The sequence below is a fragment of the Heterocephalus glaber genome, unplaced genomic scaffold, assembly GCF_053883595.1.
Source record: "Heterocephalus glaber isolate CG9 unplaced genomic scaffold, H.glaber_assembly_v1.0 deba00001481, whole genome shotgun sequence".
Classification (NCBI taxonomy): domain Eukaryota; kingdom Metazoa; phylum Chordata; class Mammalia; order Rodentia; family Bathyergidae; genus Heterocephalus; species Heterocephalus glaber.
The window spans coordinates 46,489,739-46,516,700 of record NW_028258317.1 but is presented as its reverse complement, the minus strand read 5'-3'; the positions used below and the strand labels follow the sequence as shown (position 1 = coordinate 46,516,700).

The window sequence follows — 26,962 nt, the reverse complement described above, 5'->3', positions numbered from 1 at the left end:
GCAAGGCAGCATAAGAGCAACTGAAGAATGCTGATTTACTACTTTCTGCAAAGGACCAGTCATATCTATCTCTGCAACTCTTCTTTACTAAGTTTTCAGAATTTTTACTTGGAACAAAAGGATTCCATAAAATTTGCTACAGCTAACAGCCACTCATCTTGGTAAGAAACATCTGCTCTGGAGAGAAATTATGTAAACACAGTATTCTTTGCATATTAGAAAACCTTCAGTTTCTAAATTCACAGGTACCTAGTAAGGCTTTCAAGAGAACAAGCCTAACAATTTTAAGCCTCTTGAAGAGCCACTTTGATATTAAACCACAGTGTCACAAGTGAGTTAATTACTGAAGGCTCAACCGCAAGCACGTAGTTGATCCTAGAACTGTACTTTGGATGAACATTTCTTTCTTTTTTTTTTTTGGATGAACATTTCTTTATAACAAAATGGAACCAGCTCCAAAAATTAGTCCTCCAAAGAGTAAGAGCATTATGTTTGTAAACACAGACCTATTCTATTAATGTACCGCAGGTGAAAAGAGCTTAAAAATTGGACTCTTGGCATTTTAAAATGCTACACTAAAGTTCTTACAAATGCTATTTCCAGGGGCCAGGCATGTAGCTCAGCAGGGCTGTGCCTGCCTGGCAAGCGCAAGGTCCTGAGTTCTATCCCTGGTACCAAAAAAAAAAAATATTTCCAGTACTTAAGTCTAGCCTTAGTTCTATGTGTGAGAACATACAAGGAAAAGCCAAAATGATGGCAAGAGGTACCAAAAGCCTGAAGAAGCCTAGAAAGACTAGGTTATCTTAAAGATCCATGCCATTCATTTCTGCAGCCTTTTCCAACTTCCCACATTTTGGCAGAACTATCGAGTCTTGTGGCAGTGGTATGGTATGTGCCCACCAATAATGTAGTAGGCACTCTGGATACTATTGGAAAGCTTCTCAGAAGGTTCAGGTGAGACTGTCTCCACTCCCCATCTTCAAAGACAGCATGGTCATAGCTAATCTGTTTCAGCCACAGACTCACTGGCAATGAGGCTTGCTGTTCAGTATGAGTCGCTGAACTGGTAGGAGGTAAACTAGAGTGTTGAGCTGCCACCCAGGGGGAGCCCACTTGAGACTGAAGCCAACAGCCAAAAACAGAGCTTGATGATATTTTTTTCTTTTCTTTCTTTTTATTTTTAGACAAGATCTCACTCTGCTGTTCACACTGGCCTTGAACTCATTATGTAACCCAGGCTGGCCTCGAACTCATGGTGATCCTCCTGCCTCAGCCATCCAAGTACTGGGGATTACAGGCATGCACCATGATGCCTAATGATATTTTTTTCAAGACCTAGACCCAGCCATCTATCTACCTTTGGACTTTTTTAGTTATATGATCAACACATTTCTCTTCTGCTTAAGCCATTGTGAATTAGGTTCCTGATTAATAAAAGCATGTAGCAGCAGGTATGGTGGCACACGCCTGTAATCCTAGCACTCAGAAGGGTGAGGCAGGAGGATCACTGAGGCCAGCCTAGACTTCACAGTGAGACCCTGTCTCAAAAAATCCTAATAATAAAATAATAAAACCATGTATCACGTTGCATGGTAAACACTGCTTCTCTACCTCTTCTCCTCACGCACATATAAAAAGTGAGTTTCTTGGGGCCTGAAAGGAATTGGGTCTAAATGTCTGTGTACCAAGGGCCTGGCACAGCATCAACTGTTTGTACTTACATCAGAGGGCCACTCTTCAGATTTATGACCTGTTGCTTGGACTTAGGACCAATCTCATTTTTTGTACAGTTCTATACATCTTGTTTACAGAGCCCCATTGCCTTTCTCTTACCTTGTTCGTCCAGTACTGTAATTTTTGCTGATTGTACTGTATAGTACAGTACTGTAGTTTTCTGTTCTATTATACATTACAGTAGTGCATGTAAGAGTTATGCAAATAAAAGCAAAACCATCGAGCTGGAGTTTCCTTTGACCATTTCTTTGTTCTGAATATTGTAATGTACATACTACAAACAATTCACCATTTAGGGACCGATTCACTTAATGACCCAGTCGCAAGAACAGAACTCAATCGTTTAATGAGGAATACCTGTATTTAATACCACCTGATCTTATAAATAAGGAATTTATGGTACGGGGGCTAAATATATTGCCCAGACTCACAGAGCTAGTAATCTTCAAAGCCAGGCTCATTATATAAATCACAAAATTATGGAAACAGCTGCTGTAATTGAATTGCCAACTGTTTTATCATTTCACCCTCCAGAAATACCTATTAAAGTTTGGAGACTATTGCTTCAGATTTTATTGCATACTTAGCTCTATTACAATAATAACTACTGTTGTAACAGCTAATACTTAAATAGTGCTTGCTGTGTGTCTGGCATAATTTTAAGAGTTACACATATTAACTCACTTTCAAGCCTCTATTCTCCCACTTTGATACAGAGGACAAAACAGGCAGAGTTTAAGTAAGGGGTTAAGGCTAAGTTTATCACAAAGCAATGGTATGTGAATTTGAGCATTCTGGCCCAGAGCCTGTGCTCTCACCGTGACAACGTACTGCCTTAACACCGAATCATTACTCCGTAAGCAAAGGAATGGAAGCCAAGGGGAGGCGAGCGGGACTATTAGCCTGCACCAAATATTAACATAATATAGTTCCCACTTTGTGTGATATGAATTCCCTGAAGAACAGGCAAAACCCATGTTAGAACAGAAGCTTTTAAAGACCATTAGCCAGATAAATAATCTGAGGGTTAGTTGTCACTAAAGATTCTTCTGTGCTAAAGTGTCCTCTTGGGACATTCAGAGGTCATTGGGTTTGCCTCCCAGCCCACATCCCAGCCCTTTCACCACAGGGCTGGAATACGGGTGAGACTGGGCTACTTCCCAGTCTCTGGGAAGTTTCTGGGTGTGGACTCCATATTATCCTTCCCGGCCCAGTGACTGCTTCAGAAATGAGCAGTGAAGGTCCCGAGTTCAATCCCCGGTACCAAAAAAAGAAAAAGAAAAAAAAGAAATGAGCAGTGACCCAGGCCTGGAACACCATGTCCCCGAAAACAGCAGCTGCTCAATTGGTTTCATCTGAGGGATGGCCGGAGCTCTCGTACACTGCGGGGAGGGTTACTCCTCAGGAAAAAAGCAGCCTTGGCTGTTCCCAGCAAATGTCTGCAACCATTCAGGAAACTTGATGACAAAGCCAATAGTACAAAAGAAGGCAAAGCTAAGAGGATGGCAGAACTTTGATCAAACCTAGGACTTACAGGCCCAGCCTACTTCTGGAATTCTTGTTACACAAGCTAATTTCCTTGATTGCTTAAGCCAATTGAAATTGGGTCATCTGGTATTTTAGCTGTGAAGTGTGGAAAATAAAAAATGGACTTTGTGTTTCATCATGTAAGAGAGGTTCCACAAAGCAAGAACTCACTGGTAATATTCCAGGACTGGCTCTGTTTGGGCTTCATAGGCCTTGAGCCTCTTGAGCACTGTCTCAGGTTTATCGTCCTCACGCTGAATCAGAGGCTCTCCTGTCAGATCATCAATGCCCTAGACAGGAGTTAGAAGAGACTGGTATCAAATAACATGTCTTTGAAGGACATTTTTATATGCAGTTTCATTATTTTTAATCAAATATCTTCTCTGTGTAAACAACAAGCACCAAAATGAGTTAGCTTTTAAGTAAATGGAATCCAACCCAAGATGGATGATTGCAACGCTTCACACAAAGCAAGTGCCTGTGCTCTCTGGCATGTGCCACCGTCACGATGCGCTACCTGCCACAGGCCTCAAAGCATCATGCCAACTGATCACGGACTGAAACCTCCAAAATGGAGCCAAAATAAACCTTTTCTCTTCTTAACTTGATTACTTAGGTATCTGTTACAGTAGCAAAAAGCTAATATGCATAGATCTTAGTTAACAGGTTTTCTAAACAGCCTCTAAATAATTCATGCCAACATATATACAAAAAGATTCTGCTGTAGACTTGGAATCTCAGCTGCAAGCCAGTGTTGCAAATTCCCACTGCCTTACCTCTTAACACTCCCTGGCACAGAGTACAAACTCAGTAAATACTTCAGGATGAATCACAAACTCCTGTTGCTCCTGGAGCACCTTTACTACCAAGTTGAGTGCACTAGACCTGTCTGCTACACCAAGTAACCTGAGAATACACCCTCAGGAGCTTTGGTCAGGCAGAGGATTTCCAAGTTCACAAAACTCTATGGAGGCACGAGGACCCAGGGAAAATCTGTTCAGGGAGAGTCAGTTCCACCACAACTACTCACCACAGTTTTGGGGGGGTTGAATTCGATGTTGTAGACTCTGCCACTGGCTGGATGAATCCAGCGGGCAGTGAGACGCTGTTTAATGACCTCAAAGGGCACATTCAGGTTAATCACTGTGTCTATCTGATAAGCTTTGTCCAGGGCTTCTGCCTGTGGAAGTGTTCTTGGAAAACCTTTACAAAATAAAACAAATAGGAATAAAGAGAAGGGGAGAGAAGAATGAAGAAAATAATTTATGTTGAACAAAATGAGTAACACCAGAGAAGCTGATTACAGCTGTAGTACAACTGTGATTGTTAATTTTTGTTTGTCAGTTTGACCAGGCTATGTGGTGCCCAGATATTGGATCGGACATTCTGGGTGTGTATGTGAGGGTGTTCTTGTGTCACATTAACATTTAAATAGGTAGATGGAATAAAGCACATTGCCCTCCCTAACGTGGATGTGCCTCAGCCAATCAGTTTGAAGGCCTGAGTAGAAAAAATGCTGAAACTCCTCCAAGTAAGGAAGAATTCTTGCTGCCCCACTGCCATCTAACTGGAACTTATACATCCACCTTTTCCTGCCTTTGAACAAAAAGTGAACTCAACTTCAATCAAAACCTCAAAAGCCTTGTTTTGGAATATGACAGGAAACTTAAAGCAGAGGAATAAGCCCTAAACTTGAGCATCCCTAGTCCAAAATTCTGAAATCCAATGATGCTTTTAAAAAGTCTCAGATTTTGGAGTATTTTGAATTTTGGGTTTTGAGAATTAGGGGTGTTCAACTGATGAAGCCTACACAAATATCTCAAAGTACAAAATCTGAAACTCTTCTGGTCCCAACCATTTCAGATATGGAACACTCAACTAATATAGCTAAAATAGTTTAAACAATGTGGCTGAAAAATATAGGGAAATGCCAGGGATGTAGTTCAGTGGCTCCTTGCCTGCCTGGCAAGCACAAGGTCCTGAGTTCGATTCAATTCCCAGTACCGGGAAAAAGCAAAAACAAAAACAAAAACAAAAATGGAGAAAGGCAAATGTTAACTGATTAGTGAATCCATAAATAGAACAAAGTATATTAGAAAATTAAAAATAATATTTTGATACTAAATATTTGACTGCAATGTCAGCACTAAGGACATATTCTCTAGAACACCAAGAAAAGTTAAAATGGGTAGAATATATTTTTCAAAAGTGACAAAAGATTAAAAATGCACATGCAATAATTTTTTAGAGCTAAAAATACATTTCCGTGTTAACACTAAAACATGGAAAAATTTGCCTATGACTTAGACTTTATAATGTGCTAAAATAACAATGATAATGGCTAAAACTGTACCCAGGAAACCAGATTTGGGGAAAAGGGCCTCCAAAGAAAGCTTATAATGATTCTGATTCTGGAGTTCTTTGAAATATGCTGGAAGACTTAAGTTGTTAATCGTAAATCACGTACTTTTTTGTGTAATAGAATTCTAGTCCTTTTGCATAATGGCATAAAGCTGAGCAGAGGATCATGAGTGCTAACCTTTACTCCACTTTTGACACTACTCTCCAGTCTTGCAACATGATCTTGTTTCTCAGTGTTTAAATGCCAATCAGAGGGTACTGTGAGGAATACAAGTTACTTTATATATGTAGTAGTCGAGTTGAGCTGCTTTTACATTAAAGTTAAAATTGATCTTGTATTTCTTAAACCTTCAAAGTTGTCACAACTGTCAGGTTTTGTTGCTGTTGTTTTGTTTTTTAAGTCAGGGTCTCACTGTACAGTTCAGGCTGGCCTTGAACTTACTATGTAGCCCAGGCTGGCTTGGAACTCCTGGCGATTCTCCTGCCTCAGCCTCCTAAGTGCTGGGATTACAGGCGTGCACCACCATGCCCAGCTCTGTCAGATTTTTTAAAAACTGCCACTACACAGGTTTTGGCATCTTTTGTGTTGTTATCTCCTAAGTGCATGTGAAATTTGTAGAACAGACAAGTGAAATACATGTATTTTATAAATCTCCCATTTTTGTAAGAAAATATATATTGTATTTATATATTTTTTACCTTGGGTTTTGTTTTGTTTTGCTTTAAAAGTCTACAATAAGGCTCCTACTTCAGCACATGCACAGACCACAGTTTTTTTGTAATGGCAAAAAGCTCAAACTATACAATTTTATAGCACCAGGGCCTGGGATTTAGCTCAGTGGTTTCACTGCCTGCTGCACAAGCGCAAGGACCTGAGTTCGATCCCCGGTACCAAAGGAAAAATTAAAAAAAGAAGGACAATTTTATAGCACCAAAACTGAATAATAAATTAAGCATTTATTATCAAGTTTACATTGAAGTAAGTGGTCCTGAGGAAAACAATTTGGGGTGGGGGGAGTGTACTTGGGATTGGCATGGTGCCACTGAGCTAAATCCCTAGCCCTGGAAAACAACTTTAATACATTTAATAAGAATAAATGGAATATAATGGCTAAATATATTGAGTGCTTTCCAGGTGCCAGGATCTGTATGCCAAACGTTTTCTAAGGATCATTTCTTTCAACTGTCATAATCACCATAAGAGAGGTACTACTTTATTACCACTCTACAAATGAGGAGATCTAGGCACAGTGAGGCTGAGTAACTTGCTGTAGCCATTAACTAAGCAGAGGAAGTACAATTTGAACACAAGCTATTTAACTCAACACCTATGCATGTAAACATGGAATATGCATTGAAGAAAAACAAAAAGTCTTGGTAAAAATACCTGTCTACTGCTATAGTTCTGGTTAAAAGTTTTACACTCATGAACTGAGAACCAGACGTTCACTGGAAGAAACGAGCTGAATGAAAATGGCCTCTAACAGGAACAGAAACCTAAAGACAGTTTCCACAGCATCCCCCAACAGTGAAGAGCTGGATGTGACCCAAATATTCCTAGGTAGGGGATTAACTGGAATGTGATACATACTTCAAAATGCAAGCTTCTGCCTAGTTTATTTCAATGAGGTAAACCTGTTAAATATAGTTTCAGTGAAAAAACAAAATGCCAAAAAATGGCATATATATATGCTGTGTGTGCATGTGTATACAGATTCGAAAAGTAGTATTTGATATTACATGGTGGGGGAGAGGGAATCTTCATACATATATATGTATATGTAAGTGTGTATCTTTTTATCGCTAACTACAGGAAAAAGCCCATTTGAATTACTGAACTTGCTCCTAAAGGATATGACCATTGAGGACTTTAAGTCTTTCATAAATTTACATCCTTTTTAATTTTTAAAAGGAAAAAGTATTATTGGAATAGAACAATGATTTTTAAAATCAAAAATAATAATGGTTTCCCATCCCAAATCCTTCCCTTGTGTCCCTGTCTTTGGCCCACTCCCCATTTGTGCCCAGTGATGATGACCAGGGGCTAGTTTCATGGGTAATTTGCCACTTTCCTGTGCTGGACTGCATCTCCACTCTGCCTCTGAATACTGTATTCCTACAGCCTAACATGACCTGTCTCTTAACTCATATAATACCTCCCACAAAGGGGAATGCTTCAAAATTCTTCCATCTCATGAAAAAAGAAGCAAGACTTCACTAAACTCTTAAAAATGAAGTTTTTAATTCTGAACCATGTATGTATACTTTCTTTAGAAAATAAGTAGTAGATACTTCCTCCCACATTACTATATTCACAACAGCTTTTATCTCAAAGCACTTATTGGTTTCTGTACTTACCTAAATTTCTGTTTACTTGTTTACTACATGTCTCCTGCTAGAATGTATATCACACGCTGGCAGGGATTTTGTTCACATTTAGGCTCAGAGCCTCAAAAATTTTTGGCACATCAAAAGCACTCAGTCAGTATTTGTGTAATGAATAAATATAAGAAGAATGGTGTGCACAAGATCTATTAGCATAGTCTCTACTCACTGAAAACCTTCTACAAATGTTTCAAGAATTTCTGAGTCCTTCATGGACAGGTGCAAAAAAATAAATCCTCTTTTGCAATCCAGAACTCATTGTTCAGTATGAGTTTTGACACATATAAGAAGGAATATTACTGTCAGACACAGTGGTACAAACCTGTGATAATGGGACTCCTGAGGCTGAGGCAAGAGGAATGAAGCCTGGACTATATAGTGAGACTCTGCCTCCAAAAACAAAGCAAAAACAAAATGTCAACACATACAGATTAAAGTGATGGAAGATTTTGTTCTGAGACTAAAGTTAATTATAAAGCTCAGGATATGAGCAGAACCTCAGCTCTATAGATTTGGTATTCCAATTTTTAGGTTGTGGCACACAAAGATAGCTTTTTTCTTTTCTTAAAGGCTTCTATCTTGAACATGGGGCTGGAGTTGAAGATTGTCTTCCTGTGTTTGGATTATGTTTAAATGTAGTAAGTAACATCAGATTAAAATTTCCACAGGTTTTAATTTTAAAAAAAAAAAGAATTTCTGAGTCCTCAAGATTCTTTGCAAATATTGACAGCAGGCACAGTCAATGGACACGTAGGCAAACTTCCTGATATTAGCTCCTACAAATACACTACAGTAAGTGCTCTGCCCAGCCTCTCCTTCACTTGTCCTCTCCTTCACCTTCCTGATACTAGTCTAATCCACTTGGAACCTTTGTACAAATTAGAAAATAATGAACCTTCCAGGAGACGGCACGTGGCAGGGCCACCAGACTTGGTGAAACAGCACTAGTGCCTGTGCAAAAAGGTGGGGGACTAGGGTTGAGTAGGAGAGAACAGATCAATAACAAGCAAGGCACAGTAGCGTATCCTCTCCCAAAACAGGGCATTATGACTTCAATCCTGAAGAAAAAGCTAATTTCAGTTTAAAAAAAAAACAGACAAATCTTGGGCCAGGGATTTAGCTCTGTCGTTCCGCTGCCTGCCTCATAAGCTCAAGCTCGAGAGTTTGATCCCCGGTAGGAAAAAAAAAAAAAGCTGTTAGGGAAAGCAGTGAATCATTTATAAAGGTAAACCCATTAGAATTACAGCAGATTTCTCAACAAATCTCTTTTGCGTCTTCTCTATATCAACAAAGCAGTGATTAGGAACTAAAATTCCACCTCACGGATTACCTCTGGCTGGAGAATTTTGCAGCTCACTCTTGAGTTACTCCAGGGGCTTCTTGCTATTATGGTGAGCCTTCCGCATCATTAAATACCCTCAAAAGTGGGGGAACTGAACTAATATTACTTGTACATCTGAAGAGAATTTAGAAATCATGCAGTCCATTTCCCTCTTTCCTTTTAGATAAAGAACCAGGCTAAAATAAAATGGCCCAAGGCTGCAGGGTAGTAAGTGGCAGAACTCAAGCCCCCTGACTGCCATTCCTGATGGGACTGACCATAGCCCATGAAATGCTCAACTTTTTGCTCACAGAAATGCTCACAACAGGGGCCGGGAATTTAGCTCAGTGGTTCCAGAACCTGCCTCGCAAGTGCAAGGTCCTGAGTTCGATCCCCAGTACCAAAAAAAAAAAAATTAGAAATGCTCACAACACACCACTTACCATCCAACAGCCAGCTTTCCTGGGTGAGATTTTTCAGCTCATGCAGGGCCAGCCGAGTCATGACATCATCTGGAATGAGCTTCCCTTGGTCAATGAAAGTCTTGGCTAATACACCAATTTCTATAGCAGAGGGGGGGGAAATCAACATATGCATTTGTTTCATCCTATTCCAAGCCCCTAAGAAATGGCTCTAGTAGCACACCCACATGAAAATGTGTATCTTTAACTTTTCTGCTAAAAACAGAGGTTACAAAATAATTTAAGTCTATGTCTTAGTTACTTTTCTCTCTTTGCTGAGACAAAAAACCTGACACCCAAAGTTAACGGGGGAAAGGGTTAGCTCACAGATTGCAGAGGTTTCAGTCCATAGTTGGCTGCCTCCAAGGCAGAGGGGTGTCACAGAGGAGAAACTCATGGTAAGCAGAAGACAGCAATGGCAACAAGGGGACTTAGCAGCATCTTTCTGCCCTTTTTATCTTGTCCAGGCTATCTAGGGTGGCTCGAACTCACATCCTCAATCTTAGCGTCTTTGAGCCCAGCATGAATCAATTCCAGCATCACACACTCTGGGTCAGCCACCTCAGAAAAAAGCCCCACCTATGGCCACATGCTTTGGAGGGACATCTAAACACAAGCCATAACAGCCTATTTAAAATCCTCCAGTACATAAAACCTGTAAGTTTAAATATACACATAGAAAAAATAATGCAAAACTATGGTCATTTATGTGTGATAGAATTGAGTGATTAGTTTTTACAGATTTGCAAAACTTTTCTGTATTTTCTAAATTTTCTATCAGAAAAAAATACATGGAATAACCAAAATTGTTTTCTTTTCAGATAAGAATTTTGAATAGATATTATTTTGAGGTGGCTCAGTTTAAGTGCTTGCTATCATGTTAGTGTAGAGATTTTTCCAATCATCTAAAATAGGTGCTGCTGTCATAGTACAATTCAATTTTTGCCCAGACTAGCATTGTGATCATGTTACACTGTTATTAATAACACATGCTGGGAAAAGATTACAAACAGTTTGAAAATATTGCCCACAACCTTACTTTTTTTTTTTTGAGACAGAGTCTCACTATGTAGTTCAGGGTGGCTTTGCACTCCCTATGTAGCCCAGGCTGGCTTCCAACTTGCAGCAATCCTCCTGCTTTATTTAACCTCCCCAGTGCTGGGATGACAGGTGTGTCCCACCATGCATGTAATTCTTATGCAACAGAATTTAAATTTTCTTTACAACCCTTATCAAACTATTTACATAGACTCAGAACTGTAAGACTATTATAATCTGTGTATATACAATTCTGTGTTCTTTTTTCACTATGCGTTATTTTGTAAATACTGTTATGTGACTTTATAGGACCACTTCCGGTAAATATCTCCTCCAACAACATCTATCCATGTTCATTTTTCATATATAAAAATAGACTTCCTCACAGAAATTCTGTTGGACATTCATATTATGTAAATTAGCTTGCTACTTTTAAGGGCTTAACTTTTCTTTCCTTCTTTCTTTTTCATTTTTTTCTCCTGAATTATTTCTGAGGGATAAATTCCCAGGAATCAGATTAAAGGGTCATGGTATATTTGACCATTTTTATAACTCTTTGTATGAACTGCAATACTGACCTCAAAACAGATTCCAAATTATTAAATGCATGAAACTATATTTAACCAAGAATTAACTGCATGGAAACTGGCTGCCATTTGATAAGTGCACTACCGGGTTTACATGCAGCATTTGGGAGAGGGCCTGGGTTCTGCAAGAGCTCTCAGGACTCAACTAAAATCACCTCTGAAAAGGTCCAGGGACTTAACACGTGTGGACCTCTGTCGCCAAGCTTTTGATCACTGCTCTGGGCAGATAGAGCTCCAACATCCTCAGCAGCATTTGGGGAAAAAAAGGTAAAAACTTCCAATGCTCCAGGGCTAAGTCCTAAAAAAATCTAATATTTGTCACAACCCTCCCCTCCTATACTTCAGGTCATGCCCTCTTTTAAACATCTAACCAATCCAGAGAAGGTGAGCCAATCCCAGCAACCAGGAACAGGCTCCCCCACCGCCATTCCCTGCTCCTAGGGCAGAGAAGGTAAGCCAATCCCAGCACCCAGGAAGAGGTGCCCCCCACTGCCATTCCACGCTCCTAGGACAGAGAAGGTGAGCCAATCCCAATGCCCAGGAAGAGGCTCCCCTGCCACCATTCCACACTCCTAGGGCAGAGAAGGTGAGCCAGTTCCAGCTCCCGGGAAGAGGCTCCCCTGCCACTGTTCCACACTCCTAGGGCAGAGAAGATGAGCCACGTGGGTGCCAGAAGCACTGCCCCCCCTCCCCCATCCATGGAAATGAGAAGACATGCAAACAAGCTTCAAAAACAGACTTCCAGATCACCTACAGCAACCCCAAAGGGAAACGAGATGGAACACTCTGATACTCAACCACCTGGACTCTCTGAACTGGCAACAAAAGAGGATCTGGAAAAAATGAAATCAGAAATAATTTATCAGATAACAGCAAAGATTGTGCCCATAGTGCAAGACATGATTAATAAATCTAGAGAGGACACAGATAAAAAAATAGAGGAGCTGAGGAACATGATGGAATCCCAACATAGGAAACAAATGGAATCCATAAAACAAATGCAAACAGATTTGCAGGAGATTAAAAACTCCATAGAAAGTCTACACAGCAGAATGAACCAATGTGAGGACAGAATTTCAGATGTAGAAGATAAGATTGCAATTAGTGACCAGGAAAAGCAAAATTGCTTTAAAATTGTAAGGGACCATGAAAAATCAATCCAGCAGCTGCTAGATGATGTGAAGAAGAATAACATAAGACTTATTGGAGTCAATGAAGAAAGAGGAAAGAGTGCAGATGACATAAAAAAGCTGTTTACAGAAGTGATGGCAGAAAACTTCCCAAGCAGGGGAAAAGAACTTGACATACAGATAAGTGAGGTATATAGGACTCCAACTAGCCTTGACCAAAAAAACTCTACACATAGGCATATAATAGTTAGGATTCCAGAAACCCAACACAAGAAAAAAGTTCTACAAGCAGTGAGAGAAAAGAAACAAATCACATGCAAAGGAAAACCCATCAGAATCACAGCAGACTTCTCAATGCAAACCCTCAAAGCAAGAAGAGCTTGGAGTTTTGTATTTCAAGCCCTAAAGGAAAACAGCCTCCAACCCAGATTGATGTACCCTGCAAAACTATCTTTCAAAATTGATGAAGAAATAAGATACTTTCATGATAAAGAGCACCTTAGGAACTTCATGAATACCAAACCAGCACTCCAAAAAATTTTAGATAATATCCTAGGAAAAGACAATGAGGACCACAAACCCAGGAATCCCAGCAGAATGAATCCATTGGACATGACAAATTAAATGCAAAGGGGGAGAATCCAACAAAAAAAAAAAGTCATGACAAGGCTTTTAAAATTTGTAACTTCATCTCCCTAATGAGTATATAATTCAATCTTGTTATTGTTCATGATTAGTATTTTTCTGATTCTAGTGTTCCACACCTTTCCTTTTGCTGTACTGGCTATTTATCATCTTCTTATGTCTACTTTTTAATTGGGCTATTAATGAGCTGTAAGAGTTCTTTATATATTCTGGTCATAGGTTATATGCATTGTAAATAAGGTCTATTTAAGGACTACTTTTCATTTTAACAATGTCATTTAAAGTTCTAAATTTTGATGGAATCTCATTTATCATTTTTTTTCTTTTATACATCATGTTTTTTGTATCCTAGGAGGTTCTTGCCTACCCTAAATTCATAAACAGTTTCCCTTATAATTTCTTCTTAAAGTTTTATATTTTTAGGCTTTCATATTTAGGTTTATAGATCCCTTCAAGTTATTTTTATGTATGGAAATAAAGGGTTGAGGTTAATTTTTTATATATGGATACCAGGTGTTCTAGTGCCATTTGCTGAAAACACTATCTTTCCCTCGGCTCTTGAATTGAGTTTATATTCTAAAAAATGTTAATGTTAAATAATTTTTCAAAACTCAGTGGACCATATATGTGTGGTTCTATTTCTAGATTCTCTGTTCTATTCCAATGATCTATATGTCTTTCCTTACACCAACACTGCCTTGATTACTGTAGCTTTAGAAGAAGTCTTAAAATTAGGTACTAAACATCTTCCAACACTGTTTTTGGTTTTTTAAAAAAATTTTTCTAGGTCCTTTGTACTCCTACATAACTTTTAAATTTCAATATCCAATTCTTCATTTATAGCAAGTATACATAGACCTGAATTTTTCTATATACCTTGTGTTTTCTAATCCTGCTAAATTCAAATACAAGTTCTAGGGGATCCTCGAGATTTCTTAGTATTTTCTCTGTAGATGATCATTTCATCTACATATAAATATTTTGCTTCTACCTTGCCAATCCTATCCTAATTGTGTCATTTTATTGCCAGATTATTTTGGTTTGGGCCTATGTTTCAAAGTTCAATGGACAGATGAAGAGTAGGCATATCTGTCCTTGTTCCCCACCTTAAGGAGAAAGCATTGTATCTTCTCCATTTATATAAGGTGCTCTCGCTGCAAGTATGGAGTACATGTCTTTAATCTGTTGAGAAGGTTCTGTTCTACTTCTAGTCTCCTGATAGCTTTTACCATGAACAGCTGTGGAATTTAGCGCAATACTTTTTCTCCAACTAATGTCAGGATCATATGGCTTTTTCCTTTCCTCTGTTAAAATGATGACTTTTGGGGGTGGATCTTCCAATGCTGAACCAACACTGCCATCCCTATAATAAAACCACTTTCTACATACTGCCAGATCTGACTTCTAATAGTTTGTTTTTTTAAACAAATTTCTATCTATGTTCATATTTTTTCTTCTATTATCTTTATCCAGTTTTAGGATTAGCGCAGTGTTGATTTCCTAAAATGAGGGGAGAAGTGTTCCTTTTTTTTTCTGCTTTAAATGTTTGATATAATTTATCAGTTAAAATGTATATGAGCCTGTTATCATATAGGTAGGTTTTCAAGCTAGGAATATACTTTCTTTGATAGGTGCTATTCAAATTTTATATTTCCTCCAGAGTTAGTTTCATTAATTTGTCTTCCAAGGTACTTCTTAGAAGTTGTCAAATTTATTTCAAAACAGATTTTTGAAATATGCTTTCTATATCCTTTTAAATTCTGTACAATCTGTGGTAATGTCTCCTAGATCTTGATATTGTAATTTAAAAAATGTATAATTGATATTGTGTAATAGGATGTAAAGGTCTAAAGGAGCAGGGGAAGTGGGAGGGGTAGGGGAAAGGAAAGGAAGGAAAAGAAAAAATACGAGAAAAGGAAAAAAATAGAAACAAAATCTTTTCAAATAGGGAAGGGTGGAGGAGGTGAAGGGAGGGCAGGGGAAGGGGAAAAAAATAAGAACCAAGATACTCATGTAATGGTACAAGATCCCAATGATGTATGTAACTGTATTTTATATCTAAAATGTACCAATAAACTTAATGGGGGAAAAAAAATCTAACCAATCCAAATTTGCTGTAATCCCAGCACTTAGGGAAGCTGAGGCAGAAGGATCGCTGAGTTCAAGGCCATCCTGGGCTACAGAATGAGTTCAAGACCAGTCTAAAACTACAGGGCAGACCCTCTCTCAAAAATAAACATCCAAGCAATGGCAACAAATGAATTTACGTGATAAGAGTAATTAATAAAAAATGATGAATTTCATCAGTAGAAGAGCTTTAAGACTACATAATCTGCTCTTGCCACTTCTAATGGACATTATACTTGGTACTGTAGCCAGGGAAATTAGTCCAGAAAAATAAACAAAAAGGATCTAGTCTATAAATGCATATAAATGCTACTTTTTATACATTTTTTATTTTAAAATTTTTCCCAGGTGAGGTCTGAACCCAGGACCTTTGCACTGAGCTATATCCTCAGCCTTTAAAAACTTTTTCATTTTGAGATAGCATCTAAGTCCCTAAATTGCCCAGACATTTTTAAAAAGAAGTGCAAAATAAAAAGAAGACCTAACTAAATAAAAGACATCTGACGTTTATGGACTGTAAGAATTAATATTGTTAAGGTAGTAATACTCTTCATAATGACCTACAGATTCAGTGTAATCCTATCAAAATCCTACCTACTTGATGTCTTTGCAGAAATCAACAAGCAGATCCTAAAATTCATATGCAAATTCAAGGGACCCAGAATAGTCAAAACCTCAAAAAAGAAGAAAAAACTTGGAGGACACACACTTCCAATTTCAAAACAGCAATCAAGCCTGTGTGGTACTAGCATGAGAAGAGACACATGGATTCAAGAATAAATTTCAGAGTCCAAAAATAACTCTCAGATTTACAGTCAATTGTTCAACAAGGATGCCAAGACAATTCACTGAGGAAAAACAGCCTTTCCAACAAATGCTGTTGAGACAACTGAATAATCAGATACAAAAGAATGAAATTGGGCCATGGCTTCACACCATATTTTTAAAAATTAACTCAATATGAATATTCAAGAGCTAATACTATAAAACTCTGAAAAAACCCCCACAGGTATAAATCTTAATGACTTTGCATGATTAGCTATGAAGCCAAAAGCACATCTAACAAAGGGATAAATAAATGGACATGATTAAAATCCTAAAACTTTGTGTTTCAAAGAATATCATCAAGAAAATGAAAACACAATCCATGGGATGGAAGACAAAATTTATTTTTGTTTGGAAGGAAATTTTTGCAAATCATGTCTCTGCTAATATCTAAATACCTGAATAAGTAATAGAACTTTTGCAAATAGAAAAGGGACCAAGAGGTGGGGGGAGGGGGATGAAAAACCATTGAGATGTGTTATGTACATGAACCAACTCCCCACAGGGAATGCAGTCATTACGTATGCAAAAATGTACTAGTATAATAATAGTAACAGTACTAATAAAAGAACAGAGTAATAAATATTAAAACGGGCACAGGATTTGAATATACATTTCTCCAGAGAAAAGACACAAATGGCCAATAAACTCATGAAAAGATGCTCGATATTACTGGTCACTAGGGAAATGCACATGAAAAATACAGTAAGATAGCACTTCACGCTCATTAAAATGGCTACTCAAAAGGACAAATGACAAGTATGGGCAAGAATGTGGAAAAATTGCAGCCCTCATACACTGCTGGTAGGATCATAAAATGGTATAGTCAGTTTAGAAAACTAGTAGTTTTTCAGTTTTTCAAAAGATTAAAAAAAGTTGCTACCTATATGATCTAGGAATTCCTGTCCTAAGCACTCAAAATAAACTTAAAGACTTATATACCCATAGTAAAACTTGTGTATGAATGTTCACAACAGCATTATTCAAAATAATCAAGAAGTGTAAACAAGCCAAATGTCCATTAACTGATAAATGAATAAATGTGACATATCCATAAATGGAAAAATATTTAGCAATAAAACAAAATGAAATACTGATACATGTTACAACATGGATGAACCCTGAAAACATTATGTTAAGTAAAAGAAGCTAGACATTAAAGACTACTCACTGTATGATTCCATCTATGTACATAAAATGTCCAGAACAGACCTGAGCATGGTGGCACATGTCTGTAATCCCAGCATGTGGGAGGCTGAGGCAGGAGGATTGCTGAGAGTTCCAGGGCAGCCTTGGCCACATAGTGAGCTCAGGGTCAGCCTGAACTACAAAGAGAGACCTTGTCTCAAAAAACTAACTAACTAACTAAATAAATAATAAAACAATAGCAACAACTATGCTAAGTCAAAGAAGCCAGACCAAAAATTATATGAAATGTCCAGAATAAGCAAATCAAGAGATACAGAGGTGCATTAATGTCAGAGGCTCAGGTGAGGCTGGGTGGCCTGGTTTCTTTTGTGGGTAATGAAGTCATTCTAAAACAGGTTGTGATAGTTGCACAATTTACAAATATACTAAACTTCATTGACTTGTACATTGCGCATTGGTAAATTTATGGAATGTGAATCATATCTCAGTAAAGCTGTTGGGAAAAAAATGAAATGAGGCACTCCTTCTGAAAGCAATATTGTTGAAGGTTCAGAACAGTATGTACAGTGCTTTACTCCTTACATAAAACACAAACACCAAAGGAAAAGTAAGTAAACATTTGGTTATATGTGCATGAAATAGCTTGGAGTTCACTAAATATGCTTTTTAGATCTTTTGGAATTCCAAACTGTGTAAGTGTATTGGCTATTAAATTAAAATTATTACACAAATAATTTGCTCTATTACCCTAGTTACACACGCTGGTGCTTCATGAGTGTTCAGGGGCACTTTGTGAGACTTCTACAAACTTGGGAGCTGACAAGGGGTTGAAGATTTATCCACTGAGATCGATTTCCCCAACAGATGGATAAGAAGTAAGATTCAAATTCTGGGCAATCACAGGTCACCCTTACAATTTCTACCATAGGTGAACTTTTATTTATTATGGTTTCCTTTAAAGTGATTCAACTTTTTAAATAAGCAAGCTATGATGTTCATGAAATATTGATTTATTTTCTCTCAATATACTTTGAAATAAAAAGAGAATATTTCGTCTACCTGAATTTTTTTCATGAATCTCAATTTGGAAAATACTTCATAGTGGAAAGTATTTATCAGACACACAGGAGACCTGGATTTTCACCCTGGGCCCTCAGTAAATGCTGGTTTTTTTCATTTCTTTTCTTATGGAGTGCTTTGTGAATTTCTATTTCATCCTTGAGCAGCGACCATGCTAATCTCCTCTGTATTGTTCCAGTGTTAGTACATGTGCTGCTTGAGTGAGCAGTACACGCTGTTTATTATTGAGCAAATTCTTTCACCTCTCTGGAGCTCATTTTCCTCATGTGAATGAGAGGTGAGACTAATCGCCTACAGATCCAACTCTAGTGTCCAGGCCTGGGGCCCAGTGTGCTCTGTGGTTCCTCCAGGTTTGCTACTGTCACTGGGCGGCCTAGTGTCTCCACTGCCCCATCCCATCTCCTGAGACGATCTTCCCCCTCACAGAAGAAACCTTCTGTTTTAATAATATATCCATGGCTGCACTTACAGATAAGGAAACCTTCTAGGTCCAGATAGGTAGCAGTGAGGTCAACACTGTCAGGCCTGGCCTAAACCAACAGGACAAAGCAAACAGGCTGGTTTTAGCAAACAACAGCAGCTTCTTACAGGGCAAAAGGGCTCAAAATGAAGTATACAACCCCCCTGGGACCAAAAAGTCAAGTGGTTGTCTACACATGTGAGCAGACTGTCCTTGGACATCCAAGTCATAAATATTTCACCCGATTCCTTAGACCCTTCAATACCTACATAAGCCTAATTCCTTCCCCCAGTTAGTTGCTAATATCTCTCTCCTGGTGTTAGCCCATCCTCTCATGGATGAAATCTCTCCCAGCTAGTTGCCACTATCTCTCTCTTCCAGTGCCAGCCCATCCACACACAGATGTGATAAACTCAGCTTTTCTCGGCTAGCTACTAGAATCTCCTGATTTTAATTCCTGACTTTAGTCCCTATTTATTAGAATAAACTCTTCTTTCAAAGCCCATTTTGACAAGTGGATTCTTTATACCAACCACTGCTAGAAAAAAAAGTTTGCTTGCCGGGGATTTAGCTCAGTGGTTCTGCCACCTGCCTCGAAAACATAAGGTCCCAAGTTGGATCCCTGGTACCAAAAAAAAAGTTTGCTCCACACATTTTTAAACTTAAAGAACAGGAAACTCAACTCCTGGGATAATTTTAAACTTTAGTTATAAGATATAAACACAGGCCATAAAATAGATCACCTTCATGAAATGGTGGTTTATACCTAGCAATTACACACTAGAAATTTATTTGAAGGAAAATAAGGAAAGATGCTGTCAAATATCCATGAACAGGAATAGTCCTAACGAGCTGGGACTGGTGGCACACATCTATAATCTCAGCACTGGGGAGGCTGAGGCAGGAAGATCGCTGAGAGTTTGAGGCCAGCCTGTGCTACATAGTGAGACTTGTCTCAAAAAACCAAAAGAGAGAGAAAGAGAGAAATAGAAAAAAGTCATAATAGTATTCATTATACTATAGAACGACTAACAACATAAATGTCCAATAATAGGAAAAATGTTTAAGAACTTGCAACCTTGATGAAATTCAGTATTTTAAAGACTGCTTACAATGTGTGAACATGCCCATGATAAATAAGAATAAAGAGTATCCAGGGGCTGGGGATTTAGCTCAATGGTTTTGCCGCCTGCTGCTCAAGCGGCAATGACCTGAGTTCGATCCCGGTACCAGAAAAAAAAAAAAGAATAAAGAGTATCCAAAATATAATAATATTGCCAATACAATGGAGCACAGAGGAAAAAGAGAAAGAAAAAATAGTAAGAGAACCAGGCCAGGTGGCACACACTGTAATCCCAGTGCTTAGGGAGGCTGAGGCAGGAGGATCATGAATTCAAGCCCAACTTAGGCAACTTAGTGAGACCTTGTCTCAAAATTTTTAAAAAAAGGGCTGGACTAGTCCAACACCCCAAGTGGATCTCAGTATCCCAATCAATCAATCAATCAATCAATGGAAAGCACAAAAGGGTTAAATCTCCAGTACTGCAAAAGCTAGACAACACCGAAGGGCTCATTATAATTGTCTCTGTGTGAAGAGGCACAGTTATAGAAGATCTTAATTTTCTTTTTTTTTTAAATTCTCATGATATTTTTCTCTCTTTATAATAAATATGATGTACTTTTAGAATCAGAAAGCATGAAGCAAGCCTGGTGTGGTGGTGCTCACCTGTAATCCCAGCACCCAGAGGCTGAGGCAGGATCGCCATGAGTCAAGCCAGCCTGGGCTCCATAGGGAGACCTTGTCTCAAAAAAACAGCATGAAGCAATTTTTTTTTCTGGTACCAGGGATCAAACTCAGGACTTTGTGCTTTCAAGGCAGGCGCGGTCACACTGAGCTAAATCCCCGGCCCAGTGAAACAATTTTGTTTTTTTAAAGATTGCACCTCTCTTGGCTCTGACTCTGTGAAAATATCCAACCCATTCACAGATATTTATTGAGAATATATTCTATATATATTATAAGACTGTGCCAGACACTGTTCTGAAAAAACAATTTGTAATGGCAGATTGTTATTCAGGGCTGTAATAATCAACAGATCATTAACATCTGTAACAACACTCTCAGCACCTCCCCAGGCTTCATTTTCTGTTGTCCTTGTTAGTGTGGCCCATACTTCACTGGAGAGCTCCATCGAGGGACCCAGCCACCCCAGGACCAACGCTTCAGGAACCCACAGGGTGAGTCAGGCGTGGTGGGAACCGTCCTGGGTCGGTGAGGGCCCTGGGTAAGCTGTGGAACTTGCCCTTGCTGCGCGGAGAGCCCAACCCCCTCAGTACAAGCACCCTGAACTATGACCCTGCAGATACTTCTCTCATGACCTTCTCATTCTCCTGGCCTGAATTTTTAAATTTTTAAAAGAAGTAACTTTATTTATTTAAAAAAAAAAAAAATCTCCTTAAAACTCCAGAATGCCCCCCCCCCCCGCACTGAACCTGCCCTTCACACTGAGCCATATCCCCAGCCCTTTTCTATTTTTTTATTTTGAGTTCTGAGACAAGGCCTCTCTATCTCACTAAGTTGCCCAGATTGGGCTCAAACTGGTGACACTCCTGCCTCAGCCTCCCAGAGTACTGAAATGACAAGCTTGCACCACCATGCGTGGCTTTTGCATATGTGTGTGTGTGTGTGTGTGTGTGACAAGTTCTCAGCACCATGTTGCCCAGGCTGACCTTCAAATCCTGTTCCTCCTAAGTAGCTGAGATTATAGGCATAAGCCACGATCAGACAGCAAGAATGTCAGGAAACAAGCAAGGAGCACGTTTTCTTCATTTTTTTTAAGTTTAATTGGCTTTTCAATTTACTTTTTAAAAATGTTCTGTGTTTTCATAAATTGTCAACAGTGTTTCCTGAAGGTGCTCCCTAACCTCATAGTTATGCTTCACTGCTCAGTAATTTTTCAGTTATTTCTTTCTTTAAGGGTTCTTACTCCCCTGTACGTTGGATACCTCACACCAACCAGTCACAGCCTACAGTCCTGAGCACTGCTTACAATTACCTATTTCAATATATTGCATCAAGAATATTTAGTAAAATAGTCCATTTAACCTTCTGATAATGCTGAATTAACTGTGAGACACTATTATTTGTGAAGATCAATGTTAGCTGGTATTGGTGGCACATGCCTGTAATTCCAGCACTCTAGAAGACTGAGGCAGGAAGATCACAAAGTGGGGATGCAGCTCAGTGTGAAGGCCCTGGGTTCAATCCCCAGTACCAGAGAAGGAAAGAAGTCAGTATTAGAAATAAAAGTAGTAATGCACTACAGATCCTGGGTACTGAATCAAATAACCCCAAGAGACAAACAACTCTGGGTAGACTTTTTTTCCTTTCATTTGAATGTCAGTGTTTTTTAAACAGATAAAAACCTCACCTGGAAATAAATTTAAATGCTCATCAAGAAAGGACCAGTAAAATAAATACAGTAGATTCAGCAAACAGATTTTTCCTCAAACAGATTAAAATGCATTTCTACATCTCCATGTGGAAAGAGATCCTATATATAAAGTGAAAACAAGACTGGTGCAGCCGATGTGATTACATGTTACATAAAAGATACACATATATGTGCTTGTACATAATTAAACACTTCTGGAAGGAAACATATTATTCCTCTCTGAAGAACAGGACTGAGGTGGGCAATGAGAGAAAGTTTCCCCTCGTCCCCTCCCACCTCCGTTTGACACAGGGTCTCACTTCATCACAAATTCGAGATCCTTCTGCCTCAGCCTCCCTGAGCACTGGGGTTACAGGCGTGCTGCCACCAAGTCGAGCCCCCCTCCCCATACATTCTATGTAAATGAGCTTCAGGTCAATACTTTTGAGAGGTGGAAAAATAACTCCGCTGTTGGCTTTTTAAAAATCGCCCACTTTGGGCCTGGGATTTAGCTCAGTGGTTTCGCCGTCTGCTGCGCAAGCGCAAGGAGCCGAGTTCGATCCCCGGTACCAAAAAAAAAAAAAAAATCGCCCACTGGAAACAGAACTTACACATCACAAATTCACCCATTATAACATGTTGACTACATTTTGTGCTGAGTTGTAAGGATGTATCTGGCATGGGAAACAAAACAATCTTTCATGTAACACACAAAAATAACTTTCGTGGCTGAGAAATCTCTGGAAGTATCAAAACCTAAGCCAATTTTGTGACGGCAATTAGGGTAAATAAATTCCCGGCCTTGAGATCACGCGCGAAAGGTAAGGACTGCAAGATCCCGAGCTTAACCGGGTGGGACACAAAGTAAGAGAATCCAGGGCCGCCCTCCCGCGCGTGGGGAACAGGCGCCGGTACCCGGGCATCTCCGCCGGGGCGCAGCGCGCGGCTCCGGCCTGCGAACTCCCGAGCTCCCGGGCGGCCGCAGGGAAGCCCCACCTGTGCCCTGCAGCATGTTCCGCCGCAGCAGGTCTCCGCTGGAGAGGTGCTTCAGCGCGAAGTGCTGCAAGATGCGCGACGACACGGTGCCCTTGCCCGATCCCGGCGCGCCCATGATCACGGCGCGCAGCAGCCGCGCGGACGCCCCCATGCCGCCTCAGAGGCCTCGGCCTGGCCCGGCGGCTGGCAGCGCTGAGCAGGCGGCGGCCGCGGGCCCGGCTCTCCCGGAAGTGGGCGACGGCCACGGGGCGCCCCGCCCCGGCCACCCAGCCTCCCTCCACCGGGCGGGCGTCCCCTTCCCTCCTTGGCGGGGTCATCACCGCCCCCACCCTGCGCTTCCCTTTCCCCGCTCCAGCCTCCTCCTCTGCCTCCCCGCCCCCACCTGTGTCCCTCGGGTAGAAACACTGCTGGGGACCCGGGCCTGAGGCCCCTGCCTCCTCACTGCAGTTTTCCCAAGGGGGCTTCTCAAGTCACATATCCAGGGAATGGGTCTCTTACCTCCCAGGCCCGCGCTTCCAGAAGCAAAAGTAGCTACTTTTGCTTTGCAGACTCCAAAGGTACTGGTTTCTCGGCACTATGGGCTCCAGAAATGCATTCATTTCATATCTGTTTAGTGCCTACTATGTGTCATGGTTCCTAGGAGGCTGAGAATGCTGTAGTGAACACGAAAAAGTTCTGCTCCCTAGTTTCAAGTCTACTAGAAGTAGCAGATCATGATGAGGAAACGAGCCAGCGAGATAATTTGAAACGGTGCTATAAATAAAACAGAATGTGATGGTGTGGTGGGAGGCTGTTTTAGATCTGATGGTCAATAAAGTTTTAAAGACTGGCATTTGCATCCAGGTATGGTGGTTGATAGGTCTCCCACTACCTCAGCAGCTATTATGTATAGTAGCTGCCCTCTTCCTATCATGCCTGCTTTGCCCCCTCCCCTGTGTGACATTATGCCAAGATGGTTGCTCCCACCAAAGAACAAACCCTTCTTCCCAGCATGCCCCTGTTCCCGCCTAGAGAGTAACCTAATGCTCGCTTACCTACCAGCTAGTGACATTACGGGCTCCTCCATTCCCTGGTCACCACCTCACTCAACCCCACCTCAGCCCCTACAAACCCCACCCCAGTCTCTATAAAAGACTCTCCCTGCCCCGACCATATTGCTTTTGTCTCTCCCTTGTTCAGAGATAGTTTGGCAGATCTATACCCCTAATAAAGGCTTGTTGTGGCCTGGTCTGGTCTTGGTTTTCGGCCCTTTTACTTGACATTTCTGGTGCCGTGACTCGGAAGGTAATGGTCCATTAATGGATGATCCCCCGCAGGACGGGGTTGATTGACCTTTTGGCCATCTCCATTGGACGGACCCTATCTGCCGTTGCCAGAACCCTCTGGGCCTTTCTACCTTTGCCATTGGTGGCGCTACACATCCACACCGGTCACCAATGTCTGGGTGAGTAGGGACTTCAGCCTCCCTCTCTCGTTGGGTTCTCTGTTTTGTTCTCTCTCCCTCCGGGGACTTCTCAGAAATCCAAGCGCTTGGTCAGAGAATCCTCCACGGCTACTGGGCCCAGGACCTTGCCCCTGGGAGACGTCCCATCGGCCCACCTCCTCTCGTTCTCTCCCTCTGGGAGACTCACTCGGAGATTTTCAAAGGGGACAAGGATGCTTCTCCCCTTTGTCCCTCTCCCCGGGAGCTGCCTCCTCCTCACCAGCTCTAACATGGGGGCCCAACAATCTAAACCCCCTCCCTCAACACCTCTGGGCTGCTTCCTGGCACAACTCAAACCCCTTGGATTGTTGGGACCACACTTTAAGCCAAAAAGACTTGTTTTCTATCGTAATTAGGTTTGGCCTCAGTATAAATTAGTGGGTTTCCATGGCCCCAAAATGGCACTTTAAATTTTAACTTTCTGTGTGATTTACACAACTTCTGTCAGCGCAATGGCAAATGGTCAGAAATCCCTTACAAGCCTTTTTTCTACCTATGCTCTCGACCCTCCCTCTGTCAAACCTGTTCTTCTCAAGTACTCCTACCCCGAGCTTCGCCGCCCACCCTTCCCGATTCCACTCCTGATTCCAAAACATTTGATCCAGCTGATCACTCACCACTCACACCTCCCCGACCTTAAAACCCTCTAAACCCTTCTGCCTCGTCCCGTACTTCTTCTCCCCCCGCCATCTTGTACCTCTCCTTTGTCTCCTTCCACCTCACCACATGGCCCTTCTCCACCATCTTGTGACCCTCCTTTACCTCCTCCTCCCCAATCCCCACCATCTCCCCAAACCCATTCTTGCTACCCACCCTTCCCACATGGGCCCCACCCACACAGATGCCTCTCTGAGAGGTTGCCGGACCGAGAGCATTGTTAGAGTACATGTGCCGTTCTCTTTCTTTGATCTTTCTCAAATTAAAAAATGCTTAGGCTCCTTCTTCTCTGATCCTGATGTCTATATCAAAAACTTTCCCACAATGGGACTCTCAGCTAGGCTAGGCAGATAGAGGCCACAGAGACCATATGACTCTCTGACTCATAAAAGGTTTATAGTGAGGGACAAAATATTAAAAAAGCTATAAGGAAAAGATATATTTTTGAGATAGAAGGTTTTTATATGTCTGGTTAAAAGGACAAGACCAAAAGGCCTAGGTATGTCAAGGTGTGCAAAAGTGATTTGTGAAGGAAATATGTATGTTTGCTTGTTGGTTTTAAGTTTGTTATAAAGGTTTACAGGAATGGAGTTTTCATTCCTTCTGATTCTAATTCTACAAGAGATCTCTGTTAATCGACTTATAAAAAGTTTTAAATAGTCTGACTTATAATTATAAACCTAAAATTATAAAGATATTTTAATTCCATTGGGCTAAATATATTTGAGTGCACTCTAGTTTTAGAAATTGTCTTATATCTTTGTTTTTTGTCCAATTGTACAGCTGTTTTATTTATAAAGGTTATTAAGTTCAAGGCATGCTCCCCTTGGTGAACAGAGGAGTGGCCACATGGAAATATTTTCCAGTCTTTGTTCACTAGGGGGACCTCAACAGTTTTCATCTTACAACAGACTGACCCGATAGTTTTCATAGCCTTATAAAAGATTTATATCAATAAATATTACTTAAATATATTATTATACTGTTTATATCAATTGTCATCAAAGGGATAAATTCTAAATATGTTATTATGGTATGCTTACACTGGTCATTTTCAAAGGACTAAATATCCTGTAAAAAACAACAATAACAAGGTTTTATTTTTTCTAGTGTGCTAAATGTATTTATACTTTCTGACTATACAGGTTTTCTAATATTTGTTTATGATAACCTCTTTTTGATTCAGGTATTTGCCTTTTTCATACACTCCAGCTGTTTACAACAACAGATACATATATGGGCTGAGATATTTTCTTTAGATGGTATCCTATCAAAAGATAATTTATTTATTTATTTATTTTTTAAAAGATAAGTTAGATAAAAACTTGGTGTTTTCAAAAAATGAGTACGTTTAACAATGGCTATTTTACATCAAGATGGACATTTAAATGTGTTACAAAGGTAAAGTCATCATAATTGTCGTGTTAAAATATTATTTGTGGCTCTTTTTCTGTTAATATTCTACAGGAATTCAACTACTCAAAAACAACCATGACTGATAACAGTAACAGTTCTCTATATTTTAAATTCCAAAATGCTTGTTATTCAGGTAAAATTATAAT

At 40.1% G+C, this 26,962-nt stretch overlaps 1 protein-coding gene, 1 non-coding gene and 1 pseudogene across 9 annotated transcripts in view; 1 reads left to right on the top strand and 2 right to left on the bottom strand.

Moving 5' to 3' along the window:
* Ak3 (adenylate kinase 3) overlaps positions 1-26,962 on the bottom strand; it is a 117,046-nt gene that overhangs the window by 42,338 nt on the left and 47,746 nt on the right. For 2 of the 8 annotated variants that reach the window (XM_087183486.1, XM_087183485.1), the window contains exons 1-4: positions 23,261-23,485; positions 9,772-9,891; positions 4,292-4,464; positions 3,433-3,551 (exon numbers count right to left, since the gene is read on the bottom strand). In XM_087183486.1, coding sequence (XP_087039612.1) covers positions 3,433-3,551; positions 4,292-4,464; positions 9,772-9,891; positions 23,261-23,411 — 563 coding nt within the window. In that variant the 5' untranslated portion in view covers positions 23,412-23,485. Of the gene's footprint in view, positions 1-3,432; positions 3,552-4,291; positions 4,465-9,771; positions 9,892-20,556; positions 20,632-23,260; positions 23,489-23,758; positions 24,000-26,962 lie in introns of those variants that run through there. The other 6 variants (XM_021252790.2, XM_004838237.3, XM_087183487.1 and 3 more) reach the window with 6 other exon arrangements.
* On the top strand, positions 8,188-8,305 carry LOC147825935 (small nucleolar RNA SNORA40; annotated as a pseudogene).
* LOC147825934 (U6 spliceosomal RNA) lies at positions 18,472-18,578 on the bottom strand. Its single transcript, XR_015440183.1, has one exon. It is a non-coding gene; the product is annotated as a U6 spliceosomal RNA (small nuclear RNA).